General features: G+C 43.5%; 1 protein-coding gene across 4 annotated transcripts in view; it reads left to right on the plus strand.

Moving 5' to 3' along the window:
* TBCE (tubulin folding cofactor E) overlaps positions 1-17,357 on the plus strand; it is a 91,372-nt gene that overhangs the window by 26,297 nt on the left and 47,718 nt on the right. For 3 of the 4 annotated variants that reach the window (XM_031001207.2, XM_031001199.2, XM_063707961.1), the window contains exon 3: positions 12,784-12,868. The exons of the other annotated variant lie outside the window; for it this stretch is intronic. In XM_031001207.2, the coding sequence (XP_030857067.2) occupies positions 12,784-12,868 (85 nt within the window). The remainder of the gene's footprint in view (positions 1-12,783; positions 12,869-17,357) is intronic. 4 annotated transcript variants of the gene reach the window in all.

The raw sequence follows: 17,357 nt of genomic DNA on the forward strand, positions 1-17,357 counted from the left end.
TATTCACATTCTCTGGGAAGCAGACTTAGCTAGAAATTTACACTTAGAAAGTTTAGTGTTCAGAAAGTTTTTTAGGGAGTACTTTGGGACCAGTACTCATGGAAGAGGAAAGAGAGTAAGCAAGGTTGGGCAGAGGGCTAAGTTGGGCTATGGTACAGTCTCAACAAATATTTCAGCTGTCTCCTTCGGGTGCTCTGAAGATAGAGTGGCCTTTCAGAGTCTTTCCTAGTTGAGATGAGGGGCTGGGTCATTATACATTAGTGATGATCTGTCACTGGGTTCTGTTGACCCTAGGAAGTGGGTGTGCCCTTGGGCAAGATGCTTTCTACAGTAGACAGTTCCATAAGAGGGCAGACAGTTGAGGGCTATTTACCAAAAGCCAGTCCTCCCAGCTCTTGGGAGATAAGTCCCAATTCTCGAAGGCAGGGTGGCATATCACTAGTACAGTAATGTAGATAAAAGTTTTTTAATGATAGTTTAGCAAACATGAAGTTTTAAATTTATTTAAATTTTATTTATTAAATTGCCTGTGAATGTGACACTTTCTTCATGCATGTTTTATCAGGTAAGTGCTTTTTTCTCCCTTGAAAATTGTAATTCTGCAGAGAGGGAGCTACTGTAAATTTAAGCTTTTTGTTTGTTTGTTTGTTTGTTTGAGGTTGAGTTTCGTTCTTGTCGCCTAGGCTGGAGTGCAATGGCACAATCTCGGCTCATTGTAACCTCTGCCTCCTGGGTTCAAGTGATTCTCTTGCCTCAGCCTCCCTAGTAGCTGGGACTACAGGCACCTGCCACCACACACAGCTAATTTTTGCATGTTTTTTTTTGGTAGAAACGGGGTTTCACCATGTTGGCCAGGCTGGTCTCAAACACCTGACCTCATAATCCGCCCATCTCTACCTCCCAAAGTGCTGGGATTACAGGTGTGAGCCACCACGCCTGGCCTGCATTTCGTTTAGAGGTCATCTTTTGGAATTGGTACTAAGATGCAGAGAAATTGAATACAGATTTAGTAATAATTTCTGCGGTTACTTCAGTGGATGTTGTAGGGCTGTTATGACAACTAAATCAGTTAGATGTTTAAAGCACTTAGACCAGTTAATCGTGCATATTGTTGTAAATAAACATTTTAAAACTTACTTTAAAAAGAAATGCAGACTGGGCGTGGTGGCTCGTGCCTGTAATCCCAGCACTTCAGGAAGCCAAGGCTGTAGATCACTTGAAGTCAGGAGTTCGAGACCAGCCTGACCAACATGTTGAAACCCTGTCTCTACTAAAAATACAAAAAAAATTAGCTGGGTTTTGTGGTGCGCTCCTGTAGCCCCAGCTTCTTGGGAGGCTGAGACAGCAGAATCGCTTGAACACGGGAGGAGGAGGTTGCAGTGAGACGAAATGGCATCACTCCATTCCAGCCTGGGTGACAGAGTAAGACTGTCTCAAAAAAAAAAAAAAAAAAAAAGAAAAAAAGAAATGCAATTGTACTAATGTTCTGCAAATGGCTTCTTGTAATTGGAGATATTATTTCCTGTGATAGCATCATACAAAGATTTAAAAAGTATTACATCTTCAACTGTTTAGATGGAATAAAGATGATATACTGTGGTGGGCAGGATAATAGCCTCCCAAAGATGTCCCCAGAACCTCTGATTTTGCTAGGTTACATGGCAAAGGGGAATTAGAATTATAGATGGAATTAAGGTTGCTAATCAGCTGATTTTAAGATTGGGAGAGTATCTGGTTTATCCAGTTGGGCTCAGTGTAATCACAAGAATCATTAGAAGTAGGAGCTAGGCCAGACACAGTGGCTCACACCTGTAGTCCCAGCACTTTGGGAGGCCAAGTTGGATGGATCACCTGAGGTCAGGAGTTCAAGACCAGCCTGACCAACGTGGTGAAACCCTGTCTCTACTAAAAATACAAAAAATACAAAAATTAGTCAGATGTGGTGGTGCATGCCAGTAATCCGAGCTACTTGGGAGGCTGAGGCAGGAGAATCGCTTGAACCTGGGAGACGGAGGTTGCAGTGAGCTGAGATCGTGCCATTGCACTCCAGCCTGGGTGACAAGAGCGAAACGTCTCAAAAAAAAAAAACAAAAAACAAAAAAAAAAGTAGAAGCTAGAGGCAGAAGAGGCAGTGTCAGTGTGACGTGAGCATGTTTCAGCTGGCCATTGTTGATTCTGAAGATGGAAGAGGGTCATGAGCTAAGGAGTGTGCAGCCTCTAAGCCTCTAGAAGCTGGAAAAACTTTCCTCATATGATAAGGAAGCTATCATGTAAAGGTTCATCTTACATTTCTTGCTGTTTTCTTTCTTTCTTTTGCTGGCAAATATCATTCAGGGGCCACAGTATGGGCTGCAGCGGTGTTCATTGCTACTGGGTTAGTCTTCGTTTCTGGGCCTTTTTAAAGGACAGAGCTGCATCTGTTGGATTAATTCCTACAAGTGGAATAGATTTAAGGAAGATATGAGTAGTTTTTATATTATTATTAGAAAATACAAAAAAGAAAAGTTTTCAAAAATATGGAAAGTAGAGAGAATAAGCCAGGCGTGGTGGCTCACGCCTGTAATCCCAACACTTTGGGAGGCAGGTGGATCAGTTGGTCAAGAGTTCAAGACCAGCCTGGGCAACATGGCGAAACCCTGTCTCTACTAACAGTACAAAAAAAATTAGCTGGGTGTGGTGGTGGGTGCCTGTAATCCCAGCTACTTGGGAGGCTGAGGCAAGATAATTGCTTAAACCTGGGACGTGGAGGTTGCAGTGAGCCGAGATTGCACCACTGCACCCCAGCCTGGGCCACAAAAAAAAAAAGCATAGACAAAGAAAGTAGAGAGAATAGTATAATGGACACCTGTATATGCTTGCCATGTCAGTTTAACAATTGTTAACATGTTACCATATTTGCTTCATTTCCTTTTTTTTTTTTTTGAGATGGAGTCTTACTCTGTCACCCAGGCTGGAGTGCAGTGGTACGATCTCTGCTCACTGCAACCACTGCTTCCCAGGTTCAAGCGGTTCTCCTGCCTCAGCCTCCGAAGTAGCTGGGATTACAGACTTGCACCACTATGCCCAGCTAATTTTTATATTTTTAGTAGAGATGGGGTTTCCCCGTGTTGGCCAGGCTGGTCTTGAACACCTGACCTGAGGTGATCCACCCACCTCACCCTCTCAAATCGCTGGGATTACAGATGTGAGCCACTGCACTCGGCCCATCTCTTATTTTTTGCTTAAGCATTTTAAATTATATACGGAGTAGCATTTCATTCCTAAATACTTTACATTGTAATTCTAAAAATAAAATACGTTTTCTTACAAAACTGTACAGTTTAAATTGTGATTCCTAGGTTAGGTATGGTGGCTCATGCCTGTAATTGCAGCACTTTGGGAGGCTGAAGAGGGAGGATTGCTTGAGCTCAGGAGTTTGAGACCAGCCTAGGTAACGTAACAAGATCCCTGTCTCTAGCAAAAATAAATAAATAAATAAATAAATAAATAAGTACATAAATAAAAAATAAAAAATCAGCCAGGCATGGTGGCATGTGCCTGTAGCCCCAGCTACTTGGGAAGCTGAAATGGGAGGATTGCTTGAGCCCAGGAAGTTGAGCCTGCAGTGAACCGTGATCGTGCCACTGCACTCCAGGCTGGGTGACAGAGCAAGTCTCTGTTTCAGAAAAAAGAAAGTTGTGATTCATATTGTCAAATTGCTGAACAGAATTTTTTTTTTTTTTTAGACGGAGTCTCGCTCTTGTCGCCCAGGCTGGAGTGCAGTGGTGGGATCTTGGCTCACTGCAACCTCCGCCTCCCGGATTCAAGCAATTCTCCTGCCTTAGCCTGCCGAGTAGCTAGGATTACAGGCACCCCCCTCCATGCCCAGCTAATTTTTGTATTATTAGTAGAGATGGGGTTTCACTGTGTTGGCCAGGCTGATCTTGAACTCCTGACCTCAGGTGATCCGCCCACCTCAGCCTCCCAAAGTGCTGGGATTACATGCCTGAGCCACTTTGCCTGGCCCAGAATTGTTTTAAATCAGTAAATCCAGATTATTGAAAAACTTGATTCTATTTCACATCTTGGTTTAATCCTTTAGTCCAAAGTGGTGTCCATTCTTTAAGATTTTAAGATGGGGTAGTCACATGCTCTTTTAATCTGCTGTCTTTTAACAAATTATTTGCCAGGCATGGTGATTCAGGCCTGTAGTCCCAGCTACTGGGAGGCTGAGGTGGGAGGATTGCTTGAGCCCATAAGTTCATGGCTGCAATGAGCTATAATCCAGCCTGGGCAACAGAGTGAGATGCTGTCTCTAAAAAAATTAATAAAAAAAAATTCTGCTTTAGCTTTTTTCTTGATTAATTTTAGACATGAGTTTCTTAGCTTCCCATATAGAGAAAAATCTAATTTTTATCCCACCATTTCCTGTGGTTACACTTTATTTTTCACCAAAATGAAATGTTTATTTATAAAGACTTCTGTAGCATTTATTTACCTACTATTGGCTTTTCACATTATTTATATACTGAGTTATAATGCTAGAGATATTTTAAAAAATATTATTTAATGGTCGGGCGTGGTGGCTCACGCCTGTAATCCCAGCACTTTGGGAGGCCGAGGTGGGTGGCTCACAAGGTCAGGAGATCGAGACCTTCCTGGCTAACACGGTGAAACCCTGTCTCTACTAAAAATACAAACAATTAGCCTGGTGTGGTGGCACATGCCTGTAATCCCAGCTACTTGGGAGGCTGAGGCAGGAGAATCGCTTGAACCCAGGAGGTGGAGGTTGCGGTGAGCCGAGATGGCGCCACTGCACTCCAGCCTGGGTGACAGAGTGAGACTGTCTAAAAAAAAAATAGTATTTATTGATTATATCTTATTATTGTTGTTTTATTGCTGTTCTTGTTCCACAGTTTTAAATGTTTTTTTTTCATTTACTGTATTGAAATATATTGAAATAATAATACCTGGAGAATAGAGTTGGCACAGGTAGTCTGGTAGCAAATCTCTTCATAAAGTATGTACAGCAGTGATGTTCTTTTAGCAGTTGTATACACCTTTCAGAAGAATCATGCTTTTATCCTCCTGCAGAGCAAATAGATATATATGTATTTTAATATGGTAATGACATGATATGTTTTCATGTTCTGGGAGTGGATGAAGGAAACAGCTAAGCTTACTGACTGTTGCCTAGGGGAACATCTAAACATTATATCAAACCGAAGTTCCTGCCTTTGACAGACACACCGTGGTATTTAGGTGAAAATTGTAGTGTAATTAAGTAGGTAATTAAGTTATTTATTTCATTTAGTGATTTCAGGGTGCATATTGTAGTTTACTTATTACTAGGATGCAGCCCTACTTAAAATTTGTAACAAATTTTATTTTATTTTTATTTATTTATTTTTTTGAGACGGAGTCTCGCTCTGTCGCTCAGGCTGGAGTGCAGTGGTGCAATCTCAGCTCATTGCAAGCTCTGCCCGCTGGGTTCACGCCATTCTCCTGCCTCACCCTCCCGAGTAGCTGGAAATACAGGCGCCCACCACTACGCCCAGCTACTTTTTTGTATATTTAGTAGAGACGGGGTTTCACCGTGTTAGCCAGGATAGTCTCGACCTGACCTCGTGATCCGCCTGCCTCGGCCTCCCAAAGTGCTGGGATTACAGGCGTGAGCCACCATGCCTGGCCTGTAATGAATTTTATTATAGACATTTGATAATTTTTGATAATTTCTTTTTCTTTTTTTTTTTTTTTTTTGAGACAGGTTCTCAGTCTGTTGCCCAGGCTGGAGTTCAGTAGTGCTATCATAGCTCACTGTAACTATAGCCTCTGCACCTGGGCTCAAGTGATTCTCTCACCTTAGCCTCCCAAGTTGCTGGGACTACAGATGTGCACCACCATGCCCAGCTAATTTTTTGTATTTTTTAGAGAGCGGGTTTTGCCAGGCTGGTGTTTAGCACCTGGGCTCAAGCAATCTGCCTGCCTAGGCCTCCCAAAGTGCTGGGATTACAGGTGTGAACCACCACACCTAGCCCTTATTTTTTGAGACAGAGTCTTGCTCTGTAGCCCAGGGTGGAGTGCAGTGGCATGATCATAGCTCACTGAAGCCTCAACCTCTGGGGCCCAAGTGATCGTCCCACCTCAGTCTCCTGAGTAGTTGGGATTACAGGTGCTAGCCACCATACCTTGCTAATTTTTTGTTGAGACAGGGTCTTCCTGTGGCGCCCAGACTGGACTTGAACTCCTGGGCTCAAGCGATCCTCCTGCCTTGGCCTCCGAAAGTGCTGGGATCACAGGCATGAGCCACAGTTCCAGGCCAGCTTATATATTTGTAATGCTGATTACTATTCCATTGTCTGGATGTACCACGGTTTATTCTTCACCTACTAAAGGATATTTTGTTTTCTGGTTTGGGGAATTATGAGTAAAGTTGCTTTAAACATTTGTGTGCAGGTTTTTGTGTGGACATAAATTTTCAACTTATTTGGGTAAATACCAAGGAGGATGATTTCTGGATTGTTGTATTCTTTTAATTTTTGTGGGTACATAGTAGGTGTATATATTTATAGGGTACAAGAGAGATTTTGATACAGGCATATAATACATAATAATCACATCTAGGTAAATGAGGTATCCATCACCATTTATTCTCTCTTTGTTACAAACAGCCCAATTATACCCTTTTAGTTATATAAAGATGTGCAATAAATTATTGTTGATGGTAGTCACCCTGTCATGCTATCAAACACTAGATCTTATTCATGCTATCTGTATTTTTGTGCCCATTAACCATTCCCACTCCCTCCCCCTGCCCAGCCCCCCAGCCTTTAGTAACCATCATTCTACTTCTTCTTCTTCTTCTTCTTTTTTTAAGGTGGAGTCCTGCTCTGTTGCCCAGGCTGGAGTGCAGTGGTGCCATCTTGGCCCACAGCAACCTCCGCCTCCTGGGTTCAAGCAATTCTTCTGCCTCAGCCTCCCAAGTAGCTGGGATTACAGGTGTGCACCACCACACCTGGCTAAATTTTGTATTTTTAATGGAGATGGGGATTTACCATGTTGGCCAGGCTGCTCTCAAACTCCTGACCTCAGGTGATCCACCTGCCTTAGCCTCCCAAAGTGCTGAGATTACAGGCATGAGCCACCGTGCCCAGCCCTGTTCTACTCGCTATCTCCATGAGTTCAATTATTTTCATTTTTTTAGCTCCTGCAAGTAAGTGAGAACATGTGAGGTTTGTCTTTCTGTGCTTGACTTATTTCACTTAACATAATGACCTCCAGTTCCACCCATGTGTTGCAAATGACAGGATCTCATTATTTTTTAAGGCTGGATAGTATTTTATTGTGTATGTGTTTATTTTCTTTTTCTTTTTCTTTTTTTTTCTTTTGAGACAGAGTCTCGCTTTGCCGCCCAGGCTGGAGTGCAGTGGAGCGATCTCGGCTCACTGCAAGCTCCGCCTCCTGGGTTCACGCCATTCTCCTGCCTCAGCCTCCGAGTAGCTGGGACTACGGGCGCCCACCACCACGCCCGGCTAATTTTTTGTATTTTTAGTAGAGATGGGGTTTCACCATGTTAGCCAGGATGGTCTCGATCTCCTGACCTCATGATCCGCCCGCCTCTGCCTCCCAAAGTGCTGGGATCACAGGCGTGAGCCACCGCGCCCGGCCCTTATGTGTTTATTTTCTTTATCCATTCATCTGTTGATGGACACTTAGGTTGATTCCAAACCTTGGCTATTTTGAATAGTGCTGCAGTAAACATAGGAGTGCAGATGTCTCTTCTGTATACTGGTTTTCTTTCTTTTCGGTATATAACTAGCAGTGGGATTGCTGGAACATATGGCAGTTCTATTTTTAGTTTTTTGAGGAATCTCCAAACTGTTCTCCATGGTGGTTGTACTAATTTACATTCCCACTAACAGTGTGTGAGGGTTCCCCTTTCTCTAGCATTTGTTATATCCTCTTCTTTTGGGTAAAAGCCCTTTTAACTGGAGTGATGTGATATCTCATTGTAGTTTTGATTTGCATTTCTCTGATGATCAGTGATGTTGAGCACCTTTTCATATACCTGCTTGCCATTTGTATGCTTCCTTTGAGAATTGTCTATTCGGATCTTTTGCCCATTTCTTAATCGGATTAATAGATGTTTTTCCCATTGAATTGTTTGAGCTCCTTATTATATTCTGGTTATTAATCCTTTATTAGATGAGTAGTTTGTAAATATTTTCTCCCATTCTGTGAGTTGTCTCTTCACTTTGATTGTTTATTTATTTATTTATTTATTTATTTATTTTTCTTTTGAGACAAGAGTCTCGCTCTGTCTCCAAGCTGGAGTGCAGTAGCGCCATCTTGGCTCACTGCAACCTCCACCGCCCTGGCTCAAGCGATTCTTTTGCCTTAGCCTTCCAAGTAGCTGGGACTACAGGGGTGCGCCACCACGCCCAGCTAATTTTTGTATTTTTAGTAGAGACGGGGTTTCACCACGTTGGCCAGGATGGTCTCAATCTCTTTTTTTTTTTTTTGAGACGGAGTCTTGCTCTGTCGCTCAGGCTGGAGTGCAGTGGCGCGATCTGGGCTCACTGCAAGCTCCGCCTCCCGGGTTCACGCCATTCTCCTGCTTCAGCCTCCTGAGCAGCTGGGACTACAGGCGCCCGCCAGGATGCGCGGCTAATTTTTTGTATTTTTTAGTAGAGACGGGGTTTCACCGTGGTGCTAGCCAGGATGGTCTCGATCTCCTGACCTCGTGACCTTGTGATCCACCCGCTTCGGCCTCCCAAAGTGCTGGGATTACAGGCGTAAGCCACCGCGTCCGGCACTTTGTTGATTGTTTCTTTCGCTATGCAGAACCTTTGTGATGGATTAATTATTTTTAATTCTTGTGATGTCAGTGAAGTTGGGCCTGATTATGATTGGCTTTTCATGTGGCTTGAGTCCATGGAGAATAGGAAACAAATTAGGTTGACCAGAGTAATCAGGTTTGTGTGACAGCTTTATTTATCATTGTAAATTAATAAACCTGTGTGCTAGTGTCTGGTTCAGTCTTTTGTGCATTTGGAATTTTCAAATTGAGGCTATCAGGGTTTGTTCGCCCTGGATGTAGAAAGCAAAAATCTGGATCTTACACATTCCTGGGATCTGACTGGTGAGGTATACCCTTATACCACGTCTGTCCACTCTCTTATTCATACTGGTTTCTGTAGTTGCTCCTCTATCATTAATGTACTGGCCCCAGGGGAAAAGCTTGCTAAACCATAGATATTCTTCGTCAGACTTACAGCTAATCACAATTGACTGCTGGCCTTGCTCCTTCTGTCTGCTTTGGCTTGAAAAATGACTTGTGCTTTGCAGTGTGAGAGAATGGCCTTATTTTGTGCATTCTTCTTTGTAGCATCCATCAATTCAACCCATTCTGATAGTTTCTATGATGATAACATTAATTGTACTTCTTTCTTTTTTTTTTTTTCTTTTGAGATGGAGTTTTGTTCTTGTCACCCAGGTTGGAGTACAATGGTGTGATCTTGGCTCACTGCAACCTACACCTCCTGGGTTCCAGCAATTCTCCCAATTCAGCCTCCCAACTAGCTGGGATTACAGGCACCTGCCACCACGCCCGGCTAATTTTTCTATTTTTAGTAGAGATGGGGTTTTGCCATGTTGGTCAGGCTGGTCTCAAACTCCTGACCTCAGGTGATCCACCTGACTTGGCCTCCATAAGTGCTGGGACCATAGGTGTGAGCCACCGTGCCCGGGTATTGGAAAATGTTTTCTTTTAATGAGAGCATTTATACCATTTATGTTTTACTTAATTATTGATAATTTGGGTTTATATCTCTCATCTTACTACTTGCTTTTTGTTTGTTTTGCTGACATTCTGTTCCTTTTTTTCTCCCTTCATTGGATGACGATGATGATTATTTGTGGTGTTTTCTTTTTTTTTTTTTTGAGACAAGGTCTTACTCCATTGCTCAGGCTGGAGTGCAGTAGCACTATCTGCAAATTCTGCCTCCTGGGTTGAAGCAGTCCTCCCACCTCAGCCTTCCGAGTAGCTGGGACTACAGCTACTGTAGTCCCAGCTACTCGGAAGGCTAAGGCAAAAGAATCGCTTGAGCCGGGCTTATTTTTGTAGTTTTTGTAGAGATGTGGTTTCACTATGTTACCTAGGCTGATCTCAAATTCCAGAGCTCAAGCAATCAGCCAGCTTTGGCCTCCCAAAGTGCTGGGATCATGGGCGTGAGCTCCCGTGCCCAGCCACTATTTCTTTTCTTTTTTTCTTTTTTGAGACAGAGTCTCCCTCTGTCACTCAGGCTGGAGTGCAGTGGCTCAACCTTGGCTCACTACAACCTCCATACCTCAGGCTCAAGCGATCCTCCCACCTCAGCCTTCTGGGTAGCTGGGATCACAGGCACGCACCACCATGCCCAACTATTTTTTTGTATTTTTAGTAGAGACGGGGTTTTGCCATGTTGCCTAGGCTGGTCTCGAACTCCTGAGCTCAAGCAATCCACCCGCCTTCGCCTCCCAAAGTGCTGGGATTACAGGCGTGAGCCACCAAGCCTAGAGATGATTATTTTTACCTTGCGTTTCTTCTCCATTAGTTTGGAGTTGTGGTGGTATGATATATATTGGTTTTTGTTCGTGGTTCCTGGTTCTCAACTCCCATACCTCTTGTTACAGTCTTTTGTTATAATATTGGTGTGTCAGGCCTCAGGAAACAGGATCTCTCTCCTGCCCTCCATTCTCCTGCCCCAAGGCAGAACTCTAATCTTCTTCCACCATTCTGACTGTGGGTCATAAGACCCTCCCGGAGAGGCTCCCACCCCTCTACACTAGAGGCAGGAATGCTGATGTCTTTGAACTTCTAGATAGCTGAATCTGTGAAGGTTCTTGCATCCATGGAGGGCTTGGAAGCTCCACAGCCCTTCCCCTGTACCTCGCCTTAGCACACCTCTTCATCTAGATTCTTTGCAATATTTTTTATAATAAACCTGTAAATGTAAGTAAGTGTTTTCCTGAGTTCTGTGAGCCGCTCCAGCAAATTAATCAAATACAAAGGGGGGGCTGTTGGAACCCCAGCTGTTTGAAGCTGGTTGGTCAGAAGTTCCAGACTCCCAGGCTGGTGGCTGATGGTCTGACACTATGTCCAGTCAGATAGTGTCAGAATTGAATTGGCGGACACCCAGATGGCATCCCCTGCTTGGTGTGTGGGGAAAACCCCCACACATTCGGTCACAGAAGTCATCTTCTGTGCTGATTGTTGTAGTGTGAGGAATAGTGTAGCAGAGGAAAGACATGGTTTGGAGAGTTTTAACTTATGCAGTAGTTATTCATTTTTTATTTTTCCTTACACAGCAGTTAATTTTTTATTATTTAGAGGTAAGTCTAGAGATTAAAATATGCATCTCTGGTTTACAGAAATCTAGTCTAATAATTATACCTCCTTTTGGACCCATGAAAGACCTTAGAACATGCAATTTATCACCTTCCTAACTCATATGTGTGACATTTTAACCGATGTTTATTTTAAACCCAAAGAACTGATATTATTACTTTACATTGTCTGTATAACTTCACCCATATATTTACCCTTTTCTTGCCTTTTATCTCCCCACTCCTTGTATCTTTAGGCTTCTATCTGGTATAATTTTCTTTTTCCTTGAAGACTACCTTTATTGGGTTTTTGCTGAAATTGAAGGAAAAAATTATTTTTCCTCTTTTTTTTGAGACGGAGTCTCGCCCTGTCGCCTAGGCTGGGGTGCAGTGGCGTGATCTCGGCTCACTGCAACCTCCACCTTCCGGGTTCACGCCGTTCTCCTGTCTCAGCCTCCGGAGTAGCTGGGGCTGTAGGCGCTCACCACCGCGCCTGGCTAATTTTTTGTATTTTTAGTAGAGACGGGGTTTCACTGTGTTAGCCAGGATGGTCTCGATCTCCTGACCTCGTGATCCACCTGCCTCTGCCTCCCAAAGTGCTGGGGTTACAGGCGTGAGCCACTGTGCCCAGCCTTTTTTTTTTTTGAGACGGAATTTTGCTCTTGTTGCCGAGGCTGGAGTGCAGTGGCACGATCTCGGCTCACTGCAACCTCCGCCTCCCGGGTTCAAGTGACTCTCCTGCCTCAGCCTCCCGAGTAGCTGGGATTACTGTCATGCGTCACCACGCCTGGCTAATTTTGTATTTTTAGTAGAGATGGGGTTTCTTCACGTTGGTCAGGCCAGTCTCGACCAGTCTCGAATTCCTGACCTCAGGTGATCCGCCCACCTTGGCCTTGCAAAGTGCTGGGACTACAGGCGTAAGCCACTGTGCCTGGGCTTTTTTTTTTTTTTTTAATTTTTATTGTAGCCACATACATAACATAAAGTTTGCCATTTTAACCACTTTTCAATTTAACATTTTAAATTGTGGTAAAATATACGTAACATAAAATTTACCATCTGAACCAGTTTTGAATGTACAGTTTAGTAGTAACTACCCTAAGTATCTCATATAAGTGGAATATGGTATTTGTCCTTTTATGGTGGCTTATTTCTCTTAGTGTAATGTCCGCAAGGGTCAGTCTTGTTTAGTGTGCTCAATAAATTTTAGCCATTCTTATTTTCTGGAGTGGTGGTTTTTGTTGGCTTTTTCACCCAGACATGCTATGGCATTTGCTGATTGAAGTCCTGAGTATAAGGCTAACTTGTCCATTCCCTCCTCCCCAAGTGGTATCTGTGTGATATGGTTTCCGCTGCAAATTGGTATTTGCTTGCAGAAAACTGGAGCATTGCCTGTATCATCATCTGTTACTCATTTGGTTTTTCTTGTTCTGCTAGGACCCTGGTTAGGAGTAGAATGGGACAATCCCGAGAGAGGAAAGCATGATGGGAGCCACGAAGGGACTGTGTATTTTAAATGCAGGTAACTTTTCATTATGAATCAGCATGGTCATTTAGTCAAGATTATATTTAATACTTGAATAAGGAGGGATGGAGAGGAAGAAACGTTTGGCTCATGGAGTAGTTATATTATGGAATTTGTTGTATTCCAAAAGGCAGTTATTTTATTTGTGGCTTAATTGCTGCTGTTTGTAGCATTTTTCCCTTTTTTAAAAAAATTCTGACTCTTGACCTTATGCGTGGCGTTGCTTTCTTCGTCCTTTTTTTTTTTTTTTTTTTTTAATAGTCCTTTAAATTGGATGAATGTAAACCTTTCTGGCTCATTACCAATTTACAATCCAGTAAGTAAATAATAGAAAAGAGAAACAGCCTAGATTTCCAGTAAGAAGGAAAATTGATTACACAAAATACAGAACATCTGAATAGTGGAATGCTGAGCTACCATTAAAAAAATTTCTTATCATAGGAAGAGTTACATGTCACATTGCATTTCTTTGTCTTTTTTTTTTTTTTTTTTTTTGAGATGGAGTCTCACTCTGTCGCCCAGCTGGAGTGCAGTGGCACAATCTCGGCTCACTGCAACCTCCACCTCCCAGGTTCAAGCAATTCTCCTGCCTCAGCCTCCTGAGTAGCTGGGATTACAGGTGCCCACCACCACGCCTGGCTAATTTCTGTACTTTTAGTGGAGACGAGGTTTCACCATATTGGCCAGGCTGGTCTCGAACTCCTGACCTTGTGATCCGCCCGCCTCAGCCTCCCAAAATGCTGGGATTACAGGTGTGAGCCACCGCGACCGGCCTGTCACATTGCATTTCTATTATTATTTTTGATTGCCTGATGTCAGAAAAACTGCATGAAGCCCTGAAAAGGGTGCTGGGGAGCCTTCAGGCAGAGCCTATCTTCTAAATTTTTGTTGTTGTTGATTTTTATTAGTTTTCAATTTCTCAAAACGATCTTTCCCTAGTAAGCTGTTTTTCCTTAAGTATGGTACAGTGAACACAATACTGCCCTAGAAATCAGGAGGCCTGTAGTCTGTTTTTAACAGTCTTTTTTGTTTGTTTGTTTGGTTTATTTGTTTATTTTTTGAGACATTGTCTCGCCTAGACTGGAATGCAGTGGCATGATCATGACTCACTGTCACCCTGAACTCCTGGGCTCAAGTGATCTTCCCGCCTCAGTCTCCTGAGTAGCTGGGACTACAGGCATGCACCAGCACACCCAGCTAATTAAAAAAAAAAAAAAAAAGAGATGAAGTTTTTCTATGCTGCCCAGGCTGGTCTCAAACTCCTGGCCTCAAGCAATCCTCCCACCTCGGCTTCTCAAAGTGCTGGGATTACAGATGTGAGCCACTGCACCAGCCCCACTTTTAACAGTCTTTATGGTCCTGAACAAGACAAGTTTACTAACCTTTAAAATGAAGGTCAGAATTAGGTAACCACACAGCATATCTCCTGGTCCACTATTTCATAATTTTAGAAAGTCAGGATGTTCTTAAAGGGCCAACTCTACTTGTAGACTTGCCATCTCTGAATTTGTTCAGAGCTGTTGAGGTTATATGTTTAGGGAGAAATATTTTAGCCAGGCCCACAGATTCCTTAGGTACCTGGACCATGACCTTACAAACCCTCCAGTGAAAGGACTTTTTTCTTTTTTTTGAGATGTAGTCTCACTCTGTGGCCAAGGCTGGAGTGCAGTGGCGTGATCTTGGCTCACTGCAACCTCACCTCCCTGGTTCAAGCAATTCCCCTGCCTCAGCCTCCTGAGTAGCTGGGATCACAGGCGTACGCTACCACGTCTGGCTAATTTTTTTGTATTTTTAGTAGAGACGGGGATTTCACCAGGTTGGCCAGACTGTTCTCGAACTCCTGACCTCAGGCAGTCCACTGGCCTCAGCCTCCCAAAGTGCTGGGATTACAGGTGTGAGCCACCATCCCCTGTGAAAGGACTTTTTATTTGGAACTTATCCCAGCCTACTTCCTTCTTCTAAAAGCTTGTCCAAATTGTCCATAATTTTATGGTCTTTAATGGTCTCTGGATACAGTGATATTTTCAAAGTCTTGGTTGCTCTGAGCAGAAAAATCAAGAATTGCTTCAAGTCCTGGGTGATGCAGGGTTTGTCCTGAAATGCTAATGGGAAGCCTTGGTTCAGGGACATTGAGTCAGTATAGTCATGCATTGCTTAATGAAGGGGATGTGTTCTGAGAAACGCCTGTTAGGTGGTTTCATCATTGTGTGAACATCATAGTATACTTAACAAACCTGCGTGGTGTAGCCTACTACACACCTAGGCTACTGTATGGCATAGCTTATTGCTTTTAGGCTATAAACCTGTACAGCATGTTACTGTGCTGAATACTGTAGGCAATTGTAACACAATGGTAAGTATTTATCTAAACATAGAAAAGGTACAGTAAAAATAAAAAATTGGCCAGGTGCGTTGGCTCACGCCTGTAATCCCAGCGCTTTGGGAGGCCGAGGTAGGCGGATCACGAGGTCAGGAGTTCAAGACCAGCCTGGACAATATGATGAAACCCTATCTCTACTAAAAATATAAAAATCGGCCAGGCGTGGTGGCGGGCGCCTATAGTCCCAGCTACTCAGGAGGCTGAGGCAGGAGAATTGCTTGAACCTGGGAGGTGGAGGTTGCAGTGAGCTGAGGTCGCGCCACTGCACTCCAGCCTGCGCGACAGAGCAAGACTCCGGCTCAAGAAAAAAAAAAATTAAGCAGTGTGGAGTGGTACGGGTGGTATGTGCCTGTTAGTGCCAGCTACTTGGGTGGCTGAGTCATTAGGATTGCTTAAGCCCAGGAGTTTCAAGACCAGCCTAGGCAACACAATGAGATCTCATCATAAAAAAAAAAAAAAGATAGAAAATGGTATGCCTGCATAGGGCACTTAGCGTGAATGGACCTTGTAGGACTGGAAGTTGCTCTGGGTAAGTGAGTGAGTGGTGAGTGAATGTGAAGGCTGGGACATTCTTGTACCCTACTGTAGACTTTGGAAACACTGTAGCCTTAGGCTACACGAAACTTAGAAGTTTTTTCTTTCTTTAATAATAAATTAACTTTAGCTTCCTGTAACTTTTTTATGTTATAAACTTTAAATTTTTTTTTTTTTTTTTTTGGGATGGATTCTTGCTCTGTCACCCAGGCTGGAGTGCAGTGGCATGATCTCAGCTCACTGCACTGCCTGGGTTCCAACGATTCTCTTGCCTTAGCCTCCTGAGTAGCTGAGATTACAGGCGTGCGCCACCACACCTGGGTAATTTTTGTATTTTTAGTAGAGACGGGATTTCACCATGTTGGCCAGGCTGGTGTCGAATCCCTGACCTCGTGATCAACCCTCCTCAGCCTCCCAAAGTGCTGGGATTATAGGCGTGAGCCACCATGCCCGGCACTTTTTTTTTTTTGGAGACAGCGTCTTGCTGCGTCACCCACGCTGGAGTGCAGTGGCACAACCTCGGCTCACTACAACCTCTGCCTCCCAGGTTCAAGCGATTCTCCTGCGTCAGTCTTCCGAGTAGCTGGGACTACAGGCGCATGTCACCATGCCCGGCTAATTTTTGTATTTTTAGTGGAGACGGGATTTCGCCATGTTGGCCATCCTGGTCTCGACCTCCTGATCTCAGGTGATCCGCCCGCCTTGGCTTCCCAAATTGCTGAGATTATAGGCATGAGCCACTGCACTGGACCTGAGCCTTCTTCCAGAATACCTCCTGAAGGACCTGCCTGAGGGTAGTTTACAATTAACTTTTTTTTTTTTTTTTTTTTAATAAGTAGGAGTTTGCTGGGCACAGCAGCTCATGCCTGTAATCCCAGCACTTTGGGAGGCTGAGGCAGGAGGATCACCTGAAGTCAAGAGTTCGGGACCACCCTGGCCAACATGGTGAAACCCCGTCTCTACTAAAAACAGAAAAATTAGCTGGGCATGGTGGCATGCACCTGTAATCCTAGCTACTGGGAAGGTTGAGGCATGAGAATCACTTGAACCTGGGAGGTGGAGGTTGCAGTGAGCCGAGATCACACCATTGCACTCCAGCTTGGTCAGCAGAGTGAAACTGTGTCTCAAAAAAAAAAAAAAGAAAAAATAGAAGGAGTACACTCTAACATAATGATAAAAAGTATAGTATAGTGAACACTTAAACTAGTAACATAGCCATTTATTATCATTATCAAATATTATGTACTATACATAATTGTATGTGCTATACTTTTATGTGATTGGTAGTGTAGTAGGCTTGTTTACACCAGCATCACCACAAACACGAGTATTATGTTGTACTACAGCATTAAGACAGCTACAGCTTCACTAGGAGATAGGATTTTTTCAGCTCCAGTGTGATTATGGGACCACTGTAGCATATGCGGTCCGTTGTTGATCTACACGTCATTATGTGGTGCATGACTGTATTTGGATTCTTAGCCTTGGAATAACTGCTTACTTCATTATATCGTCTAGTGTTATGTTGTCATGCCTAAACATTTACATAATTGAAGTACATATTATCTTATT

Source organism: Gorilla gorilla, chromosome 1 (genome assembly GCF_029281585.2).
Source record: "Gorilla gorilla gorilla isolate KB3781 chromosome 1, NHGRI_mGorGor1-v2.1_pri, whole genome shotgun sequence".
Classification (NCBI taxonomy): Eukaryota; Metazoa; Chordata; class Mammalia; order Primates; family Hominidae; genus Gorilla; species Gorilla gorilla.